General features: G+C 46.9%; 1 protein-coding gene across 1 annotated transcript; it reads right to left on the bottom strand.

Moving 5' to 3' along the window:
- Positions 1-3,605: 3,605 nt before the first annotated feature.
- LOC106606336 (germ cell-specific gene 1-like protein) lies at positions 3,606-25,458 on the bottom strand. Its single transcript, XM_045715907.1, has 3 exons — positions 25,310-25,458; positions 5,125-5,236; positions 3,606-4,431 (listed from the first exon to the last, which is right to left on the bottom strand). The coding sequence occupies exons 1-3, from the start codon at positions 25,419-25,421 to the stop codon at positions 4,074-4,076; spliced, it is 582 nt and encodes a 193-aa protein (XP_045571863.1). The 5' UTR covers positions 25,422-25,458; the 3' UTR covers positions 3,606-4,073.
- Between the last annotated feature and the right edge of the window lie 571 nt (positions 25,459-26,029).

Below are 26,029 nucleotides of genomic sequence, written 5' to 3'. Positions count from 1 at the left end.
GGAAATATATATTTCATATATTTAGTAATAGTATTTGATATATACTTTCATAAATATATAGTTTAATCTCCTATACCTTCCCTCCCCAAAAAACCACCCCTTCTATCACAGTTCACAAGGTCAAATATATTCATGTAATCATTTTTTTTTTTTTTTGACTAAACCTTTGAATATATATTTTTTGTGTGGCTGGTATGTCTATAATGTTCTGATCATCTGGTCAGGTTTCTTAGGACTCTTCATTAATTATTTTTACCTCAGTCCTTCCATATACTTCTTCAAGGGTCCTAAAATGCAATGAGGCCTTTTTTGAAGTCTTTACAGTGCTTCAGGTAAGGTTTGGGTTACGTCCCAAATCGCACCCTATTCTCTTTATAGTGCACTATGGCACATAGAGCTCTGGTTAAAATGAGTACACTACATAGGAGATATATTGCCATGTGGAACGCATCTGATGAACAGGAAGAGGAGGAGCTGTCTGGTTTCCTCTTAGCACCCTCTCCATCGCCACATTGCCCCTTCCTTCCACATCAACATTGGATTGAATCTCTAATGTAGGGCACTACTTTTGTAGGGCGCTACTTTTGACCAGAGCCTGAACTACATTAGGAATAGGCTGTCATTTGAGACTTAAACCACTGTTCCCCCTGTCACCCTGTCTACATAACTCTATCTACCTCATCATCCTGTCTACATAACTCTATCTACCTCATCACTGTTCCCCCTGCCACCCTGCCTACACAACTATATCTACCTCATCACCCTGTCTACATAAGTCTACCTCATCACTGTTCCCCCTGCCACCCTGCCTACATAACTCTATCTACCTCATCACCCTGTCTACATAACTCTATCTACCTCATCACCCTGTCTACATAACTCTATCTACCTCATCACTGTTCCCCCTGCCACCCTGCCTACACAACTATATCTACCTCATCACCCTGTCTACATAACTCTACCTCATCACTGTTCCCTCTGCCACCCTGCCTACATAACTCTATCTACCTCATCACTGTTCCCCCTGCCTACATAACTCTATCTACCTCATCACCCTATCTACCTCATCACTGTTCCCCCTGCCACCCTGCCTACATAACTCTATCTACCTCATCACCCTGTCTACATAACTCTATCTACCTCATCACTGTTCCCCCTGCCACCCTGTCTACATAACTCTATCTACCTCATCACCCTGTCTATATAACTCTATATATCTGATCACTGTTCCCCTGCCACCCTGTCTACATAACTCTATCTACCTCATCACCCTGTCTACATAACTCTATCTACCTCATCACTGTTCCCCCTGCCACCCTGTCTACATAACTCTATCTACCTCATCACTGTTCCCCCTGCCACCCTGTCTACATAACTATATATCTGATCACTATTCCCCCTGCCACCCTGTCTACATAACTCTATCTACCTCATCACTGTTCCCCCTGCCACCCTGTCTACATAACTCTATATATCTGATCACTGTTCCCCCTGCCACCCTGTCTACATAACTCTATCTATCTTATCACCCTATCTACCTCATCACTGTTCCCCCTGCCATCCTGTCTACATAACTCTATATATCTGATCACTGTTCCCCCTGCCACCCTGCCTACATAACTCTATCTACCTCATCACTGTTCCCCCTGCCACCCTGTCTACATAACTATATATCTGATCACTATTCCCCCTGCCACCCTGTCTACATAACTCTATATATCTGATCACTGTTCCCCCTGCCACCCTGTCTACATAACTCTATCTATCTCATCACCCTATCTACCTCATCACTGTTCCCCCTGCCATCCTGTCTACATAACTCTATATATCTGATCACTGTTCCCCCTGCCACCCTGCCTACATAACTCTATCTACCTCATCACTGTTCCCCCTGCCACCCTGTCTACATAACTATATATCTGATCACTATTCCCCCTGCCACCCTGCCTACATAACTCTATCTACCTCATCACCCTGTCTACATAACTCTATCTACCTCATCACCCTGTCTACATAACTCTTATCTACCTCATCACTGTTCCCCCTGCCACCCTGTCTACATAACTCTATCTACCTCATCACTGTCTGTGTCACATGACACCCTATTCCACATATACAGTGGCTTGCGAAAGTATTCACCCCCTTGGCATTTTTCCTATTTTGTTGCCTTACAACCTGGAATGAAAATAGATTTTTGGGGGGTTTGTATCATTTGATTTAGACAACATGCCTACCACTTTAAAGATGCAAAATATTTTTTGTTGTGAAACAAACAAGAAAGAAGGCAAAAAAACTGAAAACTTCAGCGTGCATAATTATTCACCCCCCCAAAAAATCAATACTTTGTAGAGCCACTTTCTCAGCAATTACAGCTGCAAGTCTCTTGGGGGTATGTCTCTACAAGCTTGGCACATCTAGCCACTGGGATTTTTTGCCCATTCTTCAAGGCAAAACTGCTCCAGCTCCTTCAAGTTGGTTGGGTTCCGCTGGTGTACAGCAATCTTTAAGTCATACCACAGATTCTCAATTGGAATGAGGTCTGGGCTTTGACTAGGCCATTCCAAGACATTTAAATGTTTCCCCATAAACCACTTGAGTGTTGCTTTAGCAGTATGCTTAGGGTCATTGTCCTGCTGGAAGGTGAACCGCCGTCCCAGTCTCAAATCTCTGGAAGACTGAAACAGGTTTCCCTCAAGGATTTCCCTGTATTTAGCGCCATCCATAATTTCCTAAATTCTGACCAGTTTCCCAAGCTCTGCCAATGAAAAACATCCCCCACAGCATAATGCTGCCACCACCATGCTTCACTGTGGGGATGGTATTCTCGGGGTGATGAGAGGTGTTGGGTTTGCGCCAGGCATAGTGTTTTCCTTGATGGCCAAAATGCTACATTTTAGTCTCATCTGACCAGAGTACCTTCTTCCATATGTTTGGGGAGTCTCTCACATGCCTTTTGGCGAACACCAAATGTATTTGCTTATTTTTTTCTTTAAGCAACGGCTTTTTTCTGACCACTCTTCCATAAAGCCCATCTCTGTGGAGTGTACGGCTTAAAGTGGTCCTATGGACAGATATTCCAATCTCCGTTGTGGAGCTTTGCAGCTCCTTCAGGGTTATCTTTGGCCTCTTTGTTGCCTCTCTGATTAATGCCCTCCTTGCCTGGTCCGTGAGTTTTGGTGGGCGGCGCTCTCTTGACAGGTTTGTTTTGGTGCCATATTCTTTCAATTTTTTAATAATGGATTTAATGGTGCTCCGTGGGATGTTCAAAGTTTCGGATATATTTTTATAACCCAACCCTGATCTGTACTTCTCCACAACTTTGTCCCTGACCTGTTTGGAGAGCTCCTTGGTCTTCATGGTGCTGCTTGCTTGGTGGTGCCCCTTGCTTAATGGTGTTGCAGACTCTGGGGCCTTTCAGAACAGGTGTATATATACTGAGATCATGTGACACTTAGATTGCACACAGGTGGACTTTATTTAACTAATTATGTGACTTCTGAAGGTAATTGGTTGCACCAGATCTTATTTAGGGGCTTCACAGCAAAGGGGGTGAATACATATGCACACACCACTTTTCCGTTTTTCATTTCACTTCACCAATTTGGACTATTTTGTGTATGTCCATTACAAATAAAAATCTATTTAAATTACAGGTTGTAATGCAACAAAATAGGAAAAACGCCAAGGGGATGAATATTTTTGCAAGGCACTGTATACAGTATAGTGCACTACTTGTTCAGACCAAAGCATGACACTATATACACCTCTCCTAACCTGAACCATTGGTGCTGAAAATACAAAACTGATCTGAGATCAGCATCGTCTTCATCAACTTCTCAACACTAGGGTTGTAAATCCCCAGGTTTTCCTCCTGGTTGTAAGATCCCCAGGTTTTCCTCCTGGTTGTAAATCCCCAGGTTTTCCTCCTGGTTCTAGGATTCCCAATTTTCTGCTTATTATTCCCACCTGAGTCCCAGAATTTTACAACCAGGATTTCCGGAAAACCTTGGAATTTTTGGAAAGTTACTAGAATTTCACAACCCTCCACTCCCCAACCCTCTCCCCCCCCTCTCTCAGCACTGTTCCTCCCCCAGGGACTCAGAGTTCTCTCCCAGGTCGATGGAACCTGAGGACCCCCTCATCTTCCCTCTCCCTGGTACTCCAACCAGCCCGGACCCCACCAGGCCTCCAGGCCCCCCAGGCAGCCTTCCTCCCCCGTGCCCAGGGTAGACCTCCATGGAGCTGGATATGGACTGGAGGGAGCGGTCTCTGAAGTAATGGAAGGCCTCCTGGTCGAGGTAGTTCTGCTCCTCCCTGAGACCCTGCTCGAACAGTTTGCGCTTGTGCCGGAACTCGATGACCGTCTTGGTGTAGGAGTTGAGGGTGGTGACGGAAGCTGCCATGCAGCAGGTGAAGGAGCCCCATGCCAGGCTGAGGGAGAGAGAGGGAGAGAGAGGGAGAGAGAGACTGATTCAGCCAATGGAAATACCTCTTCTTCCTCTTGAGTGTGTGTTTGTGAGCATGCGTGTGTCTGTGTGTGCGTGTCCCAGACAACAGCTGTCTTCTCTAGCTCCAGCCATAGACGTGGAAGATAGAAAGTCAAGGACAATCTAAGGTACACCCAAATGGCACCCTATGCGCATAAGGCGGAGTCATAAAACTCTGGCCAAAAAGTAGTGCACAATGTAGGGAATAGGGTGCCATTTGGGATGAAGTGCCTAGAGAAAACAGCCATATGTGTTGGTGTTTGTAATAGCTTCAGTATGAGTACTGACCAGAGGAACAGTCATCACTCATACCAAACACACAGACAGACAGTATGAGTACTGACCAGAGGAACAGTCATCACTCATACCAAACACACAGACAGACAGTATGAGTACTGACCAGAGGAACAGTCATCACTCATACCAAACACACAGACAGACAGTATGAGTACTGACCAGAGGAACAGTCATCACTCATACCAAACACACAGACAGACAGTATGAGTACTGACCAGAGGAACAGTCATCACTCATACCAAACACACAGACAGACAGTATGAGTACTGACCAGAGTAACAGTCATCACTCATACCAAACACACAGACATACTGTACAGACAGACATTATGAGTACTGACCAGAAGGACCATCCATAGTCCCAGGAGTGGGGTCTCCAATCTTCAGGACCCAGACTAACTGTGATCTGGAAAACCTGGGTGTACATCATATGGGCCACCATGCCTAGCAGACCTGAGGAGATGCAAATACAGAGAAACACACACACACACACACACACACACACACACACACACACACACACACACACACACACACACACACACACACACACACACACACACACACACACACACACACACACACACACACACACACACACACACACAGGTTTAACCTCTACAGGATCGGTGGGTCCCCCCACGGGACGGTTGAACTAACGTGCGCTAATGTGATTAGCATGAGGTTGTAAGTAACAAGAACATTTCCCAGGACATACAGTGGGGGAAAAAAGTATTTGATCCCCTGCTGATTTTGTACGTTTGCCCACTGACAAAGAAAGGATCAGTATATAATTTTAGGTTTATTTGAACAATCCAGAAAAACGCATGTCAGAAATGTTATAAATTTATTTGCATTTTAATGAGGGAAATAAGTATTTGACCCCATCTCAATCAGAAAGATTTCTGGCTCCCAGGTGTCTTTTATACAGGTAACGAGCTGAGAATAGGAGCACACTCTTAACCTGTTGGGTCTAGGGGGCAGCATTTGCACGTCTGGATAAAAAAAATGTACCCGATTTAATCTGGTTACTAATCCTACCCAGTAACTAGAATATGCATATACTTATTATATATGGATAGAAAACACTCTAAAGTTTCCAAAACTGTTTGAATGGTGTCTGTGAGTATAACAGAACTCATTTGGCAGGCAAAACCCTGAGACATTTTCTGACAGGAAGTGGATACCTGATGTGTTGTATTGAGTTTAAACCTATCCCATTGAAAAACACAGGGGTTTAGGAATATTTTGGCACTTCCTATTGCTTCCACTAGATGTCACCAGCCTTTACAAAGTGTTTTGAGTCTTCTGGAGGGAGATCTGACCGAACAAGAGCCATGGAACGGTGATGTCCCATTAGACACCTGGCGCGCTACTTCATGTTGGGTACCCTCGTTCCAATACGTTATAAAAGGCTATGCATTCGTCCACCTTGAATATTATTCATGTTCTGGTTAAAAAAGGCCCTAATGATTTATGCTATACAACGTTTGACATGTTTGAACGAACGGAAATATATTTTTTCCCCTCGTTCATGACGAGAAGTCCGGCTGGCTTACATCATGTGCTAACGAGACGGAGATTTTTGGACATAAATGATGAGCTTTTTTGAACAAAACTACATTCGTTATGGACCTGTGATACCTGGAAGTGACATCTGATGAAGAGAATCAAAGGTAATGGATTATTTACATAGTATTTTCGATTTTAGATCTCCCCAACATGACGTCTAGTCTGTATCGCAACGCGTATTTTTCTGGGCACAGTGCTCAGATTATTGCAAAGTGTGATTTCCCAGTAAGGTTATTTTTAAATCTGGCAAGTTGATTGCGTTCAAAAGATGTAAATCTATAATTCTTTAAATGACAATATAATATTTTACCAATGTTTTCTAATTTTAATTATTTAATTTGTGACGCTGACTTGACTGCCGGTTATTGGAGGGAAACGATTTCCTCAACATCAATGCCATAGTAAAACGCTGTTTTTGTATATAAATATGAACTTGATAGAACTAAAAATGCATGCATTGTCTAACATAATGTCCTAGGAGTGTCATCTGATGGAGATTGTAAAAGGTTAGTGTATCATTTTAGCTGGTTTTATGGTTTTGGTGACCCTGTCTTTGACTTGACAAAACATTACACACAACTCTTGTAAATGTACTGTCCTAACATACTCTAAATTTATGCTTTCGCCGTAAAACCTTTTTGAAATCGTAAAACGTGGTTAGATTAAGGAGATGTTTATCTTTCAAATGGTGTAACATAGTTGTATTTTTGAAAAATTTGAATTTTGACATTTATTTGGATTCAAATTTGCCGCTCTTGAAATGCACCTGCTGTTGATGGAGTGCACCACGGGTGGCACGCTAGCGTCCCACCTAGCCCCAAGAGGTTAAAGGGAGTGCTCCTAACCGCAGCTTGTTACCTGTAAAAAAGACACCTGTCCACAGAAGCAATCAATCAATCAGATTCCAAACTCTCCACCATGGCCAAGACCAAAGAGCTCTCCAAGGATGTCAGGGACAAGATTGTAGACCTACACAAGGCTGGAATGGGCTACAAGACCATCGCCAAGCAGCTTGGTGAGAAGGTGACAACATTTGGTGCGATTATTCGCAAATAGAAGAAACACAAAAGAACTGTCAATATCCCTCGGCCTGGGGCTCCATGCAAGATCTCACCTCATGGAGTTGCAATGATCATGAGAACGGTGAGGAATCAGCCCAGAACTACACGGGAGGATCTTGTCAATGATCTCAAGGCAGCTGGGACCATAGTCACCAAGAAAACAATTGGTAACACACTACGCCATGAAGGACTGAAATCCTGCAGCGCCCGCAAGGTCCCCCTGCTCAAGAATACATAGACATGCCCGTCTGAAGTTTGCCAATGAACATCTGAATGACTCAGAGGACAACTGGTGAAAGTGTTGTGGTCAGATGAGACCAAAATGGAGCTCTTTGACATCAACTCAACTCGCCATGTTTGGAGGAGGAGGAATGCTGCCTATGACCCCAAGAACACCATCTCCACCGTCAAACATGGAGGTGGAAACATTATGCTTTGGGGTGTTTTTCTGCTAAGGGGACAGGACAACTTCACCGCATCATTTGACGGGGCCATGTACTGTCAAATCTTGGGTGAGAACCTCCTTCCCTCAGCCAGGGCATTGAAAATGGGTCGTGGATGGGTATTCCAGCATGACAATGACCCAAAACACACGGCCAAGGCAACAAAGGAGTGGCTCAAGAAGAAGCACATTAAGGTCCTGGAGTGGCCTAGCCAGTCTCCAGACCTTACTCTCATAGAAAATCTGTGGAGGGAGCTGAAGGTTCGAGTTGCCAAACGTCAGCCTCGAAACCATAATGACTTGGAGAAGATCTGCAAAGAGGAGTGGGACAAAATCCCTCCTGAGATGTGTGCAAACCTGGTGGCCAACTACAAGAAACGTCTGACCTCTGTGATTGCCAACAAGGGTTTTGCCACCAAGTACTAAGTCATGTTTTGCAGAGGGGTCAAATACTTATTTCCCTCATTAAAATGCTAATCCTTTTATAACATTTTTGACATGCGTTTTTCGTTTTTTTTTGTTATTCTGTCTCTCACTTTTCAAATAAACCTACCATTAAAATTATAGACTGATCATTTCTTTGTCAGTGGGCAAACGTACAAAATCAGCAGGGAATCAAATACTTTTCCCCCCCTGTCACGTCCTGACCAGCAGAGGGCGTAATTGTGTTAGTCTTGGTCAGGATGTGGCAGGTGGTTTGTGTTTGTTAAATGTTGGGTTGGTGATTGGGACTTCCAATTGAAGGCAGGTGTGTTGAGTTGCCTTTGATTGGAAGTCCTATATAGGTGTGTGTGTTTTTCTTTGGGGTTGTGGGTGGTTGTCCTTGCACTGCGTTGTAGGAGCCTGCAAGACTGTTGCTGTCGTAAGTTCTGTTTATTGTTTTTTCAAGTGGATGCTTTACGTGTTTTTTAATTAAATAAACATGAGTGTCCACAATCCCGCTGCGCCTTGGTCCATTCCTAACGACTGACGTTACAGAACCACCCACCACCAAAGGACCAAGCAGCGGAAGAGGAGGAAGCCACAGGAGAACAAAATGGAGGAATGGACATGGGAGGACGTCCTGGACGGCAAGGGAGCCTACACCTGGGAAGAGATCCTGGCCGGAAGGGATCGCCTCCCATGGGAACAAGTGGAGGCACTCAGGAGAGTGGAGGCAGCTGGACAGAGGAACCAACGCGAACGTTATGCTGGAACACGGCTGGCGAGGAAGCCGGAGAGGCACCCCCAAGACATTTTTTTGGGGGGGGCACACGGGTAGTTTGGCCAGGCCAAGGAAGAGCCGTAAGCCAGCTACCCGTCACTACAGGGAGGTGCGTATGAGGTGGAGGGCGCCATGTTACGCTGAGGTACGCACCATCTTGCCTATACGGACGCACAGCCCAGTCCGCCCGCTACCAGCGCCCCGCAGGTGCCAGGGCAAGGTGAGCATCGAGCCGGAAGGGGTGATGCCAACCCTGCACTCAAGACCGCCAGTGCGCCCTTTCAGTCCGGTGTTTCCTGCTAGACGCACTAGCATGGAGGTGTGTGTCTCCAGGCTGGCACGTCCAGTACCAGCCCCACGCATCAGAAGTATAGTACGTCAGCCCAGCCTCGCCAGTCAACTGTCACCAGAGCTGCCCGCCAGTCAAGAGTCACCAGAGCTGCCCGCCAGTCGTAAGTCACCAGAGCTGCCCGCCAGTCGTAAGTCGCCAGAGCTGCCCGCCAGTCGTGAGTCGCCAGAGCCGCCCGCTAGTCGGGAGCCGCCAGAGCCGCCCGCTAGTCAGGAGCCGCCAGAGCCGCCCGCTAGTCAGGAGCCGCCAGAGCCACCCGCTAGTCAGGAGCCGCCAGAGCGGCCCGTCTGCCCGGAGCCGCCAGAGTGGCCAGACTGCCCGGAGCCGCCAGAGTGGCCAGACTGCCCGGAGCCGCCAGAGTGGCCAGACTGCCCGGAGCCGCCAGAGTGGCCAGACTGCCCGGAGCCGCCAGAGTGGCCAGACTGCCCGGAGCTGCCAGAGTGGCCAGACTGCCCGGAGCTGCCAGAGTGGCCAGACTGCCCTCCGGCCCAGCCCGAGGGGCCCTCCTGTCCTCCGGCCCAGCCCGAGTGGCCCTCCTGCCCTCCAGCCCAGCCCGAGTGGCCCTCCTGCCCTCCGGCCCAGCCCGAGTGGCCCTCCTGCCCTCCGGCCCAGCCCGAGTGGCCCTCCTGCCCAGCCCGAGTGGCCCTCCTGTCCTCCGGCCCAGCCCGAGTGGCCCGCCTGTCCTCCGGCCCAGCCCGAGTGGCCCGCATGTCTTCCGACCCAGCCCGAGTGGTCCGTCTGCCAGGGTCAGCCCGAGTGGCCCGTCTGCCCGGCAGCTATCAGCGCCACCAAAGTGGGCGACGCCGAAGGTGGAGCGAGTTCCACGTCCTGCACCTGAGCCACCTCCAGGATAGGTGGGTTGGGGAGGGAGGGTGTAGCACAATGCCGTCGGTGACGGCAGCCACCCTCCCTTCCCTCCCTTATTGTTTAGGGGTTATTGTTTGTTGGTTTTGTTGGGGTATTGGGGATTTTCTTGTGTTTTCTTTTTTTTAGGTGCATCCCGGGTCTGCACCTTGATGGGGGGGTACTGTCACGTCCTGACCAGCAGAGGGCGTAATTGTGTTAGTCTTGGTCAGGATGTGGCAGGTGGTTTGTGTTTGTTAAATGTTGGGTTGGTGATTGGGACTTCCAATTGAAGGCAGGTGTGTTGAGTTGCCTTTGATTGGAAGTCCTATATAGGTGTGTGTGTTTTTCTTTGGGGTTGTGGGTGGTTGTCCTTGCACTGCGTTGTAGGAGCCTGCAAGACTGTTGCTGTCGTAAGTTCTGTTTATTGTTTTTTCAAGTGGATGCTTTACGTGTTTTTTAATTAAATAAACATGAGTGTCCACAATCCCGCTGCGCCTTGGTCCATTCCTAACGACGGACGTTACACCCCCACTGTAGACATATCTGATATGGGCAGAAAGCTTAAATTCTTGTTAATCTAACTGCACTGTCCAATTTACAGTAGCTATTACAGTGAAAGAATACCATGCTATTGTTTGAGGAGATTGTTCAGCTATGAACTTCAAAATGTATCAATAAACCAATTAGGTACGTATGAGCATATATTACATTAGATATGGTAATGACTCATAAACACATTGTCATCTCTATGAGCATATATTACATTAGATATGGTAATGACTCATAAACACATTGTCATCTCTATGAGCATATATTACATTAGATATGGTAGTGACTCATAAACACATTGTCATCTCTATGAGCATATATTACATTAGATATGGTAGTGACTCATAAACACACTCATCTCTATGAGCATATATTACATTAGATATGGTAATGACTCATAAAAACATTGTCATCTCTATGAGCATATATTACATTAGATATGGTAATGACTCAAACACATTGTCATCTCTATGAGCATATATTACATTAGATATGGTAATGCTCATTAACACATTGTCATCTCTATGAGCATATATTACATTAGATATGGTAATGACTCATAAACACACTGTACACATGAAATAACATTTATATGGATATATAGATACTCAATAAGAGGACAATGCTATTTCTAAATGGATTACAACACCGACATGCAGCTGTTGTTTTTACACGTATAACCCTATTCCTATGGGTTCTGGTCAAAAGTAGTGCACTATGTAGGGAATAGGGTGCCATTTGCCTGCGAGAGCAACAGCTGTCCTGCGGCTACAGCAGCTGGGCTGAAACATCTCCGACCCGCTCTTGGTGGAACACACAAACACACACAGTCACACACACACACACACACACACACACAGTCTCTCACACACACACACCATTCATGTGGTATGAATGTCAGCCAGTGGAGGCCGTCATTACTCACTGGTGTCTATGGTGCTGACCTGCTCTGACCTGCTCTGAAGAGAGGAGGAGGAAGGGAGAGAGATACAGAAAGAGAGAGAGAGAGAGAGAAAGAAAGAGGAGAGAGAGATATACCACCAGAGAGAGAGAAGACAGAGGACAGAGAGGTCAAGAGCAGATGAGCTCCTGCATTTTTCAGTATGTTCTAGGAAAAATATAGATTTGGAGTTAGATAAACTTGGATTTTTTGGCAGGGACATGTACAGGATTCTACCCTCCACAGCCTAACCTTCGCTCCAGATCAAAACTCCAAACCTACAACCTGATATTGGACGGAATTACGGAATCACCTGGAAGGCCCAAGCCATACGCCAAATGCTCTGGCAAACAAACTGAAAACACCACCTGGAATTGAGTGAGTAATGTTTAGTCTGAAGCCATATTTTTGTTCAAAAGCCAAGAATAAAAATACATTACAATGATATATTTTACTTTATGAGGACTGAATGCTGAGTTGGACTACTAAGCCTGCTAGGACAAGGAGATACAACTTTAATTAGCACTGACGTGTCATGTGAGAGGTGTCAAAGCCCTTTAGCCCAACAATGGCAGGAGAATCAAACAGGCTACCCAAACGCAGAGGGCTTAGAAGCTGCCTCCTGCTGTTCAGAGGTAATTAAATACAGTACCCTCTGTATGTAAAGAATAATAAGACAAGAAAAGAGTACAAAATGAATCTCCTTATGGAAAATCAAGAGACACTTCTTGTTGACTATTATAAAAATGGGAACATCAGCAACCTGATCTTCCACACAGACCATCCCCTGGCACAGTGCTATATTAACCAGACCATCCCCTGGCATGACACAGTGCTATATTAACCAGACCATCCCCTGGCACAGTGTTATATTAACCAGACCATCCCCTGGCACAGTGCTATATTAACCAGACCATCCCCTGGCACAGTGCTATATTAACCAGACCATCCCCTGGCATGACACAGTGCTATATTAACCAGACCATCCCCTGGCACAGTGTTATATTAACCAGACCATCCCCTGGCATGGTACAGTGCAATATTAACCAGACCATCCCCTGGCATGGCACAGTGCTATATTAACCAGACCATCCCCTGGCATGGTACAGTGCTATATTAACCAGACCATCCCCTGGCACAGTGTTATATTAACCAGACCATCCCCTGGCATGGCACAGTGCTATATTAACCAGACCATCCCCTGGCACAGTGCTATATTAACCAGACCATCCCCTGGCACAGTGCTATATTAACCAGACCATCCCCTGGCATGACACAGTGCTATATTAACCAGACCATCCCCTGGCATGGCACAGTGCTATATTAACCAGACCATCCCCTGGCATGGCACAGTGCTATATTAACCAGACCATCCCCTGGCACAGTGCTATATTAACCAGACCATCCCCTGGCACAGTGTTATATTAACCAGACCATCCCCTGGCATGGCACAGTGCTATATTAACCAGACCATCCCCTGGCATGGCACAGTGCTATATTAACCAGACCATCCCCTGGCACAGTGTTATATTAACCAGACCATCCCCTGGCACAGTGTTATATTAACCAGACCATCCCCTGGCATGACACAGTGCTATATTAACCAGACCATCCCCTGGCACAGTGTTATATTAACCAGACCATCCCCTGGCACAGTGTTATATTAACCAGACCATCCCATGGCACAGTGTTATATTAACCAGACCATCCCCTGGCACAGTGTTATATTAACCAGACCATTCCCTGGCATGGCACAGTGTTATATTAACCAGACCATCCCCTGGCATGGCACAGTGCTATATTAACCAGACCATCCCCTGGCATGGCACAGTGCTATATTAACCAGACCATCCCCTGGCATGGCACAGTGCTATATTAACCAGACCATCCCCTGGCATGGTACAGTGCTATATTAACCAGACCATCCCCTGGCATGGCACAGTGCTATATTAACCAGACCATCCCCTGGCATGGCACAGTGCTATATTAACCAGACCATCCCCTGGCATGGCACAGTGCTATATTAACCAGACCATCCCCTGGCATGGCACAGTGCTATATGAACCAGACCATCCCCTGGCATGGCACAGTGCTATATTAACCAGACCATTCCCTGGCATGGCACAGTGCTATATTAACCAGACCATCCCCTGGCATGGCACAGTGCTATATTAAGCAGACCATCCCCTGGCATGGCACAGTGCTATATTAACCAGACCATCCCCTGGCATGGCACAGTGCTATATTAACCAAACCATCCCCTGGCATGGCACAGTGCTATATTAACCAGACCATCCCCTGGCATGGCACAGTGCTATATTAACCAGACCATCCCCTGGCATGGCACAGTGTTATATTAACCAGACCATCCCCTGGCATGGCACAGTGCTATATTAACACCCCTCTGTGGGGTGTTAATGAGGGGGTGTTAATGAGGGGTGGAAACTCAGGATACTAGACAACAAGGACTCTAAGTCAGCTAATATAAATCTCTGGAACAGTATTGGTACAGGGCAAACCCAAACACTTTCAGCTGGACTTTCATCTAATCAAAGAATTAGCTCAGCAGGAGAAGCTCTCCTTTGAGAAAGATACCCCGAGCAGGTCAGACCAGACCTCTTCATTATATAACCCCACAGACGAGCAACTCCAAGCGGAAAGTTAACCTCCCAGCACAGAGTACTACCCTCTCATTGAAATGAAGGATACATTTACACAGCTGGAGGTAAGACAGGTGGAGCTGGAACAGCAGGTGATTACACTCCAGTCAGCACAGACCCAGACAACAGTCCAGCACAACAACACCCCCTTACCAGACCCAGACAACAGTCCAGTACAACAACACCCCCTTAACCAGACCCAGACAACACAACAACACCCCCTTAACCAGACCCAGACAACAGTCCAGCACAACAACACCCCCTTAACCAGACAACAGTCCAGCACAACAACACCCCCTTAACCAGACCCAGACAACAGTCCAGCACAACAACACCCCCTTAACCAGACCCAGACAACAGTCCAGCACAACAACACCCCCTTAACCAGACCCAGACAACAGTCCAGCACAACAACACCCCCTTAAGCAGACCCAGACAACAGTCCAGCACAACAACACCCCCTTAACCAGACCCAGACAACAGACCAGCACAACAACACCCCCTTAACCAGACCCAGACAACAGTCCAGCACAACAACACCCCCTTAACCAGACCCAGACAACAGTCCAGCACAACAACACCCCCTTAACCAGACCCAGACAACAGTCCAGCACAACAACACCCCCTTAACCAGACCCAGACAACAGTCCAGCACAACAACACACCCTTAACCAGACCCAGACAACAGTCCAGCACAACAACACCCCCTTAACCAGACCCAGACAACAGTCCAGCACAACAACACCCCCTTAACCAGACCCAGACAACAGTCCAGCACAACAACACCCCCTTAACCAGACCCAGACAACAGTCCAGTACAACAACACCCCCTTAACCAGACCCAGACAACAGTCCAGCACAACAACACCCCCTTAACCAGACCCAGACAACAGTCCAGAGAAGCCAGCAGAACAGCTCACCTCAGCTCCTGACAAAAGTCTCCACACCACAGCAGAACAGTCCACACCAGACCCTGACCATAGTGTTGACACCACAGCAGAACAGTCCACACCAGACCCTGACCATAGTGTTGACACCACAGCAGAACAGTCCACACCAGACCCTGACCATAGTGTTAACATCACAGCAGAACAGTCCACACCAGACCCTGACCATAGTGTTAACATCACAGCAGAACAGTCCACACCAGACCCTGACCATAGTGTTGACACCACAGCAGAACAGTCCACACCAGACCCTGACCATAGTGTTGACACGACAGCAGAACAGTCCACACCAGACCCTGACCATAGTGTCAACACCACAGCAGAACAGTCCACACCAGACCATAGTGTTGACACCACAGCAGAACAGTCCACACCAGACCCTGACCATAGTGTCAACATCACAGCAGAACAGTCCACACAGACCCTGACCATAGTGTTGACACCACAGCAGAACAGTCCACACCAGACCCTGACCATAGTGTTGACACCACAGCAGAACAGTCCACACCAGACCATAACGTCGACATCACAGCAGAACAGTCCACACCAGACCCTGACCATAGTGTTAACATCACAGCAGAAGAGTCCACACCAGACCCTGACCATAGTGTTGACACCACAGCAGAACAGTCCACACCAGACCCTGACCATAGTGTTGACATCACAGCAGAACAGTCCACACCAGACCCTGACCATAGTGTTGACACCACAGCAGAACAGCCCACACCAGACCCTGACCATAGTGTTGACATCACAGCAGAACAGTCCACACCAGACCCTGACCATAGTGTTGACACCACAGCAGAACAGTCCACACCAGACCCTGACCATAGTGTTGACACCACAGCAGAACAGTCCACACCAGACCCTGACCATAGTGTTGACACCACAGCAGAACAGTCCACACCAGACCCTGACCATAACGTCGACACCACAGCAGAACAGTCCACACCAGACCCTGACCATAGTGTTGACACCACAGCAGAACAGTCCACACCAGACCCTGACCATAGTGTTGACACCACAGCAGAACAGTCCACACCAGACACTGACCATAGTGTTGACACCACAGCAGAACAGTCCACACCAGACCCTGACCATAGTGTTAACATCACAGCAGAACAGTCCACACCAGACCCTGACCATAGTGTTGACATCACAGCAGAACAGCCCACCCCAGACCCTGACCATAGTGTTGACACCACAGCAGAACAGTCCACACCAGACCCTGACCATAGTGTTGACACCACAGCAGAACAGCCCACACCAGACCCTGACCATAGTGTTGACACCACAGCAGAACAGTCCACACCAGACCCTGACGTCGACACCACAGCAGAACAGTCCACACCAGACCCTGACCATAGTGTTAACATCACAGCAGAACAGTCCACACCAGACCCTGACCATAGTGTTGACATCACAGCAGAACAGTCCACACCAGACCCTGACCATAGTGTTGACATCACAGCAGAACAGCCCACCCCAGACCCTGACCATAGTGTTGACACCACAGCAGAACAGTCCACACCAGACCCTGACCATAGTGTTGACACCACAGCAGAACAGTCCACACCAGACCCTGACCATAGTGTCGACACCACAGCAGAACAGTCCACACCAGACCCTGACTATAGTGTTGACACCACAGCAGAACAGTCCACACCAGACCCTGACCATAGTGTTGACATCACAGCAGAACAGTCCACACCAGACCTTGACCATAGTGTTAACATCACAGCAGAACAGTCCACACCAGACCCTGACCATAGTGTTGACACCACAGCAGAACAGTCCACACCAGACCCTGACCATAGTGTTAACACCACAGCAGAACAGTCCACACCAGACCCTGACCATAGTGTTGACATCACAGCAGAACAGTCCACACCAGACCATAGTGTTGACACCACAGCAGAACAGTCCACACCAGACCATGACCATAGTGTTAACATCACAGCAGAACAGTCCACACCAGACCCTGACCATAGTGTTGACATCACAGCAGAACAGTCCACACCAGACCCTGACCATAGTGTCGACACCACAGCAGAACAGTCCACACCAGACCATAGTGTTGACACCACAGCAGAACAGTCCACACCAGACCCTGACCATAGTGTCAACACCACAGCAGAACAGTCCACACCAGACCCTGACCATAGTGTCAACACCACAGCAGAACAGTCCACACCAGACCCTGACCATAGTGTTGACACCACAGCAGAACAGTCCACACCAGACCATAACGTCGACACCACAGCAGAAGAGTCCACACCAGACCCTGACTATAGTGTTGACACCACAGCAGAACAGTCCACACCAGACACTGACCATAGTGTTAACATCACAGCAGAACAGTCCACACCAGACCCTGACCATAGTGTTAACATCACAGCAGAACAGTCCACACCAGACCCTGACCATAGTGTTGACATCACAGCAGAACAGTCCACACCAGACCCTGACCATAGTGTTGACATCACAGCAGAACAGCCCACCCCAGACCCTGACCATAGTGTTGACACCACAGCAGAACAGTCCACACCAGACCCTGACCATAGTGTTGACACCACAGCAGAACAGCCCACACCAGACCCTGACCATAGTGTTGACACCACAGCAGAACAGTCCACACCAGACCCTGACGTCGACACCACAGCAGAACAGTCCACACCAGACCCTGACCATAGTGTTGACACCACAGCAGAACAGTCCACACCAGACCCTGACGTCGACACCACAGCAGAACAGTCCACACCAGACCCTGACCATAGTGTCGACACCACAGCAGAACAGTCCACACCAGACCCTGACTATAGTGTTGACACCACAGCAGAACAGTCCACACCAGACCCTGACCATAGTGTTGACATCACAGCAGAACAGTCCACACCAGACCCTGACCATAGTGTCAACACCACAGCAGAACAGTCCACACCAGACCATGACCATAGTGTTAACATCACAGCAGAACAGTCCACACCAGACCCTGACCATAGTGTTGACATCACAGCAGAACAGTCCACACCAGACCCTGACCATAGTGTTAACATCACAGCAGAACAGTCCACACCAGACCATAGTGTTGACACCACTGCAGAACAGTCCACACCAGACCCTGACCATAGTGTTGACACCACAGCAGAACAGTCCACACCAGACCCTGACCATAGTGTTGACACCACAGCAGAACAGTCCACACCAGACCCTGACCATAGTGTTGACACCACAGCAGAACAGTCCACACCAGACCCTGACCATAGTGTCAACACCACAGCAGAACAGTCCACACCAGACCCTGACCATAGTGTTGACACCACAGCAGAACAGTCCACACCAGACCCTGACCATAGTGTTGACACCACAGCAGAACAGTCCACACCAGACCATAGTGTTGACACCACAGCAGAACAGTCCACACCAGACCCTGACCATAGTGTTGACACCACAGCAGAACAGTCCACACCAGACCATAGTGTTGACATCACAGCAGAACAGTCCACACCAGACCATAGTGTTGACACCACAGCAGAACAGTCCACACCAGACCCTGACCATAGCGTCGACACCACAGCAGAACAGACAAATGAAGAACCCCAAGCCCAGGGGATCTCACCCCCTCTGAGCACCCCCCCCGTGTCAGCCACCCTGATAGCCCCCCTGACAACCCCCTCACACCCACTGAGGACATACACAAGACACAGATTGTACTCCATATGGACTCAAACAGGAAATATATACAAGTGTCCAAACTCTGTTGTCCAAACACCCAGCGCGCCCTAGACCTTCTGTCTGAGGACCAACTAGGTTCACCCAGCGCACCCTAGACCTTCTGTCTGAGGACCAACTAGGTTCACCCAGCGCACCCTAGACCTTCTGTCTGAGGACCAACTAGGTTCACCCAGCGCACCCTAGACCTTCTGTCTGAGGACCAACTAGGTTCACCCAGCCACATAATAATACACACAGACACAAACAACCTGAGGGCCCAGCAGGAAAGTGTGGCCACAGCACTAAAGGGAGTGATTGAAAAAGTTTCTTCTACTTTCCCCAATGAAACAAGTGGTTATCTCCCCCTGCAACCACAAAAATACTTCCACCCTGCTACCACACAGCGGGTAAACGCAAGTATTTCCCGTGACTGTGCCTCAAAACTAAATGTTTACCTGGACCACCACTCCACCCTGGACTTGAACAGCCTTTATGACCAGGTCCACCTATACAAGGCAGCAGTGCCCACCTTCGCCTGGACTCTAAAGGACATCGCTCTCAAACGCAGCCCCAACACTTCACACAGGAGCAACAGATCAATAGACACCCCGCCCAGACCAGCGAGACACTATCCCAGACCTGGGGACCCCCCCCCCCCCCTCAGCCATATACACACCCCCACCCAACCAATCAACACCCCCCCCAAGTCAACCATGCCCACACCCCATTTAGGTCCCCTCAGATCAGACCTATGCCCCTCCTGCCCACCCCATGCCCCCCACTCCCGCAAAGAGGGCCAGAGGGCCTCAACATGGAAGTCACACATACACCCAGGCCGTGAGCAGGCAAACAGGCCCAACCCCCACTCTTACACTAGCCCAAGCCAATGGCATGTACCAGATGCTCAGCAGGCTCTGCTCGCACTTACTGGCCTGAGGCCAAACCACACGACCAACAACATTGGACACTTCATGGAACACAAAGCCTTCACTATCTCATCCTGGAATATCAAGGTCTGAGGTCATCTGCCTTTGTCCTAAAGAGCAGGAACCTGGACTTCATCAAAGAAATTTGAAATACAGACATTGTCATCCTACAAGAAACCTGGTATAGAGGAGATGGTTGCCCTCTAGGTTACAGAGAGCTGGTAGTCGCATCCACCAAACTACCAGGTGTGAAACAGGGAAGGGACTCAGGGGGTACTCTGTCGCATGCTGGGTACGTACATAGTCAATGGTACAGTAGGCTTCGAGGGGACTCTCACGGTAGGTACACCTATAGCTCATCTCTTGGCAGTAGTACTGTAGACTACTTTATCACTGACCTCAACCCAGAGTCTCTCAGAGCGTTCACAGTCAGCCCACTGACACCCCAATCAGATCACAGCAAAATCACAGTCTACTTGAACAGAGCGATACTCAATCATGAGGCATCAAAGCCAAAGGAACTGAGTAATATTACGAAATGCTATAGATGGAAGGAAAGTAGTGTGGAAACCTACCAAAAAACTATTAGGCAACAACAAATTCAATCCCTTTTAGACAACTTCCTGGACAAAACGTTCCACTGTAATAGTGAAGGTGTAAACTTGGCAGTAGAAAATCTTAACAGTATATTTGACCTCTCAGCTTCCCTAACAATTCTAAAATGTTCAAATAGAAAACCGAAAAAAATGAACAACAATGATAAATGGTTTGATGAAGAATGCAAAAACCTAAGAAAGAAATTGAGAATCCTGTCCAACCAAAAACATAGAGACCCAGAAAACCTGAGCCTACGTCTTGACTATGGTGAATCACTAAAACAATTCATAAACACACTATGGAAAAAGAAGGAACAGCACGTCAGAAATCAGCTCAATGTAACTGAAGAATCCATAGACTCTAACCACTTCTGGGAAAATTGGAAAACACTAAACAAACAACAACACGAAGAATTATCTATCCAAAACGGAGATGTATGGGTAAAAAACTTCTCCAAACTTTTTGGCCCTATACCAAAGAACAAACAGCAAAAACATATACATGATCAAATACAAATCTTAGAATCAACTATTAAAGACTACCAGAGCCCACTATATTATCCAATTACCTTGAATGAACTACAGGACAAAATACTGTACAGACAACAAATTCCAATTGGCTATAATAAAACTCTTTAACATCATCCTCAGCTCTGGCATCTTCCCCAATATTTGGAACCAAGGACTGATCACCCCAATCCACAAAAGTGGAGACAAATTTGACCCCAATAACTACTGTGGGATATTTGTCGACAGCAACATTGTGAAAATCCTCTGCATGATCATTAACAGCGGACTCGTACATTTCCTCAGTGAAAACAATGTACTGAGCAAATGTCAAATTGGCTTTTTACCAAATTATCATACGACAGACCACGTATTCACCCTAATTGACAAACAAACAAAACAAAACAAAGGCAAAGTCTTCTTATGCTTTGTTGATTTAAAAAAAGCCGACTCAATTTTGCATGAGGGTCTGCTATACAAATTGATGGAAAGTGGTGTTGGGGTAAAACATACGACATTACAAAATCCATGTACACAAACAACAAGTATATGGTTAAAATTGGCAAAAAACACACACATTTCTTCCCACAGGGCCGTGGGGTGAGACAGGGAGTCATGTGTCTACTGTTTGCTGATGGTCTGGTGCTTCTTTCCCCAACCAAGAAGCAGATCTTCTGTACAGCAGATCTGCACAGATTCTGCCAGACCTGGGCCCTGACAGTAAATCTCAGTACGACCAAAATAATGGTGTTCCAAAAAAAGGTCCAGTCGCCAGGACCACAAATACAAATTCCATCTAGACACCATTGCCCTAGAGCACACAAAAAAACTATACATACCTCGGCCTAAACATCAGCGCCACAGGTAACTTCCACAAAGCTGTGAACGATCTGAGAGACAAGGCAAGAAGGGCCTTCTATGCCATCAAAAGGAACATAAAATTAGACATACCAATTAGGATCTGGCTAAAAATACTTGAATCAATTATAGAACCCATTGCCCTTTATGGTTGTGAGGTCTGGGGTCCGCTCACCAACCAAGAATTCACAAAATGGGGCAAACACCAAATTGAGACTCTGCATTGAATTCTGCTAAAATATCCCCCATGTACAACGTAGAATACCAAATAATGCATGCAGAGCAGAATTAGGCCGATACCCGCTAATGATCAAAATCCAGAAAAGAGCCGTTAAATTCTACAGCCACCTAAAAGGAAGCGATTCCCAAACCTTCCATAACAAAGCCATCACCTACAGACAGATGAACCTGGAGAAGAGTTCCCTAAGCAAGCTGGTCCTGGGGCTCTGTTCACAAACACAAACACACCCCACAGAGCCCCAGGACAGCAATACAATTAGACCCAACCAAATCATGAGAAAACAAAAAGATAATTAGTTGACACATTGGAAAGAATTAACAAAAAACTGAGCAAACTAGAATGCTATTTGTACCGAACGGAGAGTACACAGTGGCAGAATACCTGACCACTGTGACTGACCCAAACTTAAGGAAAGCTTTGACTATGTACAGACTCGGTGAGCATAGCCTTGCTATTGAGAAAGGCCACCGTAGGCAGACCTGGCTCTCAAGAGAGGACAGGCTATGTGCACACTGCCCACAAAATGAGGTGGAAACTGAGCTGCACTTCCTAACCTCCTGCCCAATGTATGACCATATTAGAGACACATATTTCCCTCAGATTACACAGACCCACAAAGAATTAAAAAACAAACTCGATTTTGATAAACTCCCATATCTACTGGGTGAAATACCATAGTGTGCCATCACAGCAGCAAGATGTATGACCTGTTGCCACAAGAAAATGTCAACCAGTGAAGAACAAACACCACTGTAAATACAACCCATATTTATTTTCCCTTTTGTACATTAACCATTTGTACATCGTTACAACACTGTATATAGACATAATATGACATTTGTAATGTCTTTATTCTTTTGGAACTTCTGTATGTTAAATGTTTACTGTTCATTTTATTGTTTATTTCACTTGTGTATATTATCTACTTCACTTGCTTTGGCAATGTTAACATATGTTTCCCATGCCAATAAAGCCCCTTGAATTGAATTTATATACAGAAAGAGAGAGACACAGAAAGAGAGAGAGAGAGAGAGAGAGAGAGAGAGAGAGAGATAGAGAGATAGATAGATAGATAGATATATAGATAGATAGATAGATATATAGATAGATAGATAGCACTCCCAATGTATGTGTCCAAAAGATCCCGATGGAGGAACTACTGTAGGAGAGTCTTCCTGGATCTCTAGTGTTTGTTTCAAGTTTATTTGTCAAGTTTACAGGATACACCAGGTGGAAACAGTGAAATGCTTACCTGCACTTTCCCAACAATGCAGTATTCAAGTCAATAATTTCAAGTCAAATAATATAGACAGAAAAACACGAGAAATACAAGAAATACTTCATATCAAATGTTATTGATTTGCGGGTGTTGCGAAATGCTTGTGTTTCTAGCTCCGACAGTGCAGTAATATCTAACAATTTCACAACGTATACCCAATACACATCTAAGTAAAGGAATGGAATTAAGAATATTTACATATATTTACGAGCAATGTCTGAGCAGTATAGACTAAGATACAGTAGATTAGAATACAGTATATACATATGAGATGAGTAATGCAAAATATGTAAACATTATTAAAGTGGCCAGTGATTTCAAGTCTGTGTATATAGGGCAGCAGCCTCTCTGTGTTAGTGATGGCTGTTTAATGACAGTCTGATGGCCTTGAGATAGAAGCAGTTTCTCAATCTCTCGGTCCCTGCTTTGATGCACCTGTACTGACCTCACCTTCTGGATGGTAGCGAGGTGAACAGGCAGTGGCTCAGGTGGTTGTTGTCCTTGATGATCTTTTGGCATTCCTGTGACATCGGCTGTAGGTGTCATGGAGGGCAGGTAGTTTGCCCACGGGGATGCGTTGGGCAGACCATACCACCCTCTGGAGAGCCCTGCAGTTACAGGAGGTGCAGTTGCCGTACCAGGCGGTGGTACAGCCCGATAGGATGCTCTCAATTGTGCATCTGTAGTAGTTTGTGAGGGTTTTATGGGCCAAGACTAATTTCTTCAGCCTCCTGAGGTTGAAGAGGCGCTGTTGAGCCTTCTTCACCACACTGTCTGTGTGGGTGGACCATTTCAGATCGTCAGTGATGTGTATGCCGAGGAGGGGGGCGGTGCTCCCTCTGCTGTTTCCTGAAGTCTACGATCATCTTCTTTGTTTTGTTGACGTTGAGTGAGAGGTTATTTTCCTGGCATCACACTCCCAGAGCCCTCACCTCCTCCCTGTAGGCTGTCTCGTCATTGTTGATAATCAGAAGTACTATATATTTAGTGTGTATCACACTTGTGTGTGTGTGCGTGTGTATATGTGTTTGTAGTGTGTGTGTGTGCGTGTGTATATGTGTTTGTAGTGTGTGTGTGTGTGTGTGTGTGTGTGTGTGTGTGTGTGTGTTTGTGTGTGCATGCGTGTGTCCATAAGTGCGGGTGTGTGTGTGTGTGTGTGTCCATGTGTGTGTGTGCATGTGTGTCTGTCCATATGTGTGTGTGTGTGTGTCCATGTGTGGGTGTGTGTGTGTGTGTCCATGTGTGTGAGTGTGTGTGTTTGCGTGTGTGTCCGTGTGTGTGTGTGTGTGTGTGCGTGTGTGTGTTTGCGTGTGTGTGTGTGTTTGTGTGTGTGCGTGAGTGTGTGTGTGTTTGCGTGTGTGTGTGTGTTTGTGTGTGTGCGTGAGTGTGTGTGTGTGTCCGTGTGTGTGTGTGTCCATGTGTGTGAGTGTGTGTGTGTGTTTGCGTGTGTGTCCGTGTGTGTGTGTGTGTGTGTGTGTGTGTGTGTGTGTGTCTGTGTGTGTGTGTCTGTGTGGGTGTGTGTGTGTCCGTGTGTCCGTGTGTGTGTGTGTGTGTCTGTGTGTGTGTGTCTGTGTGGGTGTGTGTGTGTCCGTGTGTGTGTGTGTGTGTGTGTGTGTGTGTGTGTGTGTGTGTGTGTGTGTGTGTGTGTGTGTGTGTGTGTGTCCGTGTGTGTGTCCGTGTGTGTGTGTGTGTGTGTGTGTGTGTGTGTGTGTGTGTGTGTGTGTGTGTGTGTGTGTGTGTGTGTGTGTGTGTGTGTGTGTGTGTGTGTGTGTGTGTGTGTGTGTGTGTGTGTGTGTGTGTGTGTGTGTGTGTGTGTGTGTGTGTGTCCGTGTTACCTGAGAGCACGGTGAAAACAGCAGCGAAGGCGTTGAGTTTAAGTCCATCGATGACGTTGCTGGAATGGAACAGCTCCAGACACATGAGACTGAACCCAACCACCAACAACATGATGTATAGTACCTCTGATACCACCGACAGCCACAGGACTCCTGGAACACACACACACACACAAAAATAATGAAACATTCAAAAAAGTTATCCTTTCTTTACTAAATATATTCACGTCATCAAATAATTGATTAAAACACATTGTTTAGCTATGGAGGTCTACAGTAGCCTCAACAGCACTCTGTCGGGTAGCACCATGGTGTAGCCAGAGGATAGCTAGCTTCTGTCCTCCTCTGGGTACATTGACTTCAATACAAAACCTATGAGGCTCATGCTCCTCACCCCCTTCCATAGAACTATGCTAATTATGACTTCCGGAGGACGTCCTCCAACCAATCAAAGCTAACATGTTGTCCATCCAATCAGAGAATTAACCTAATACTATGCAAGTTTTAGAAGCTTGGTGAGTTGTTGGATAGATTTTGATTTTTTTTTTATTCAAATGAGTTTCTTCAAACTGCAGGATACGGAGGAAGTAGATTACATATTGTTTTCTTGGTTTTAGAACTTAATTTTTGTGTCGAGTTAATGCAATTTATTTCAATTTGCCTTGCTAACTTTAGTAGCCACTAGTTAGCTAGCTACCAGAGTGCAGTTTTCTCTGCCAG

This window comes from Salmo salar, chromosome ssa03 (assembly GCF_905237065.1).
Source record: "Salmo salar chromosome ssa03, Ssal_v3.1, whole genome shotgun sequence".
Lineage (NCBI taxonomy): Eukaryota > Metazoa > Chordata > Actinopteri > Salmoniformes > Salmonidae > Salmo > Salmo salar.
The sequence above is the reverse complement of the archived record's forward strand: the minus strand, read 5'-3'. Positions and strand labels throughout refer to the sequence as shown.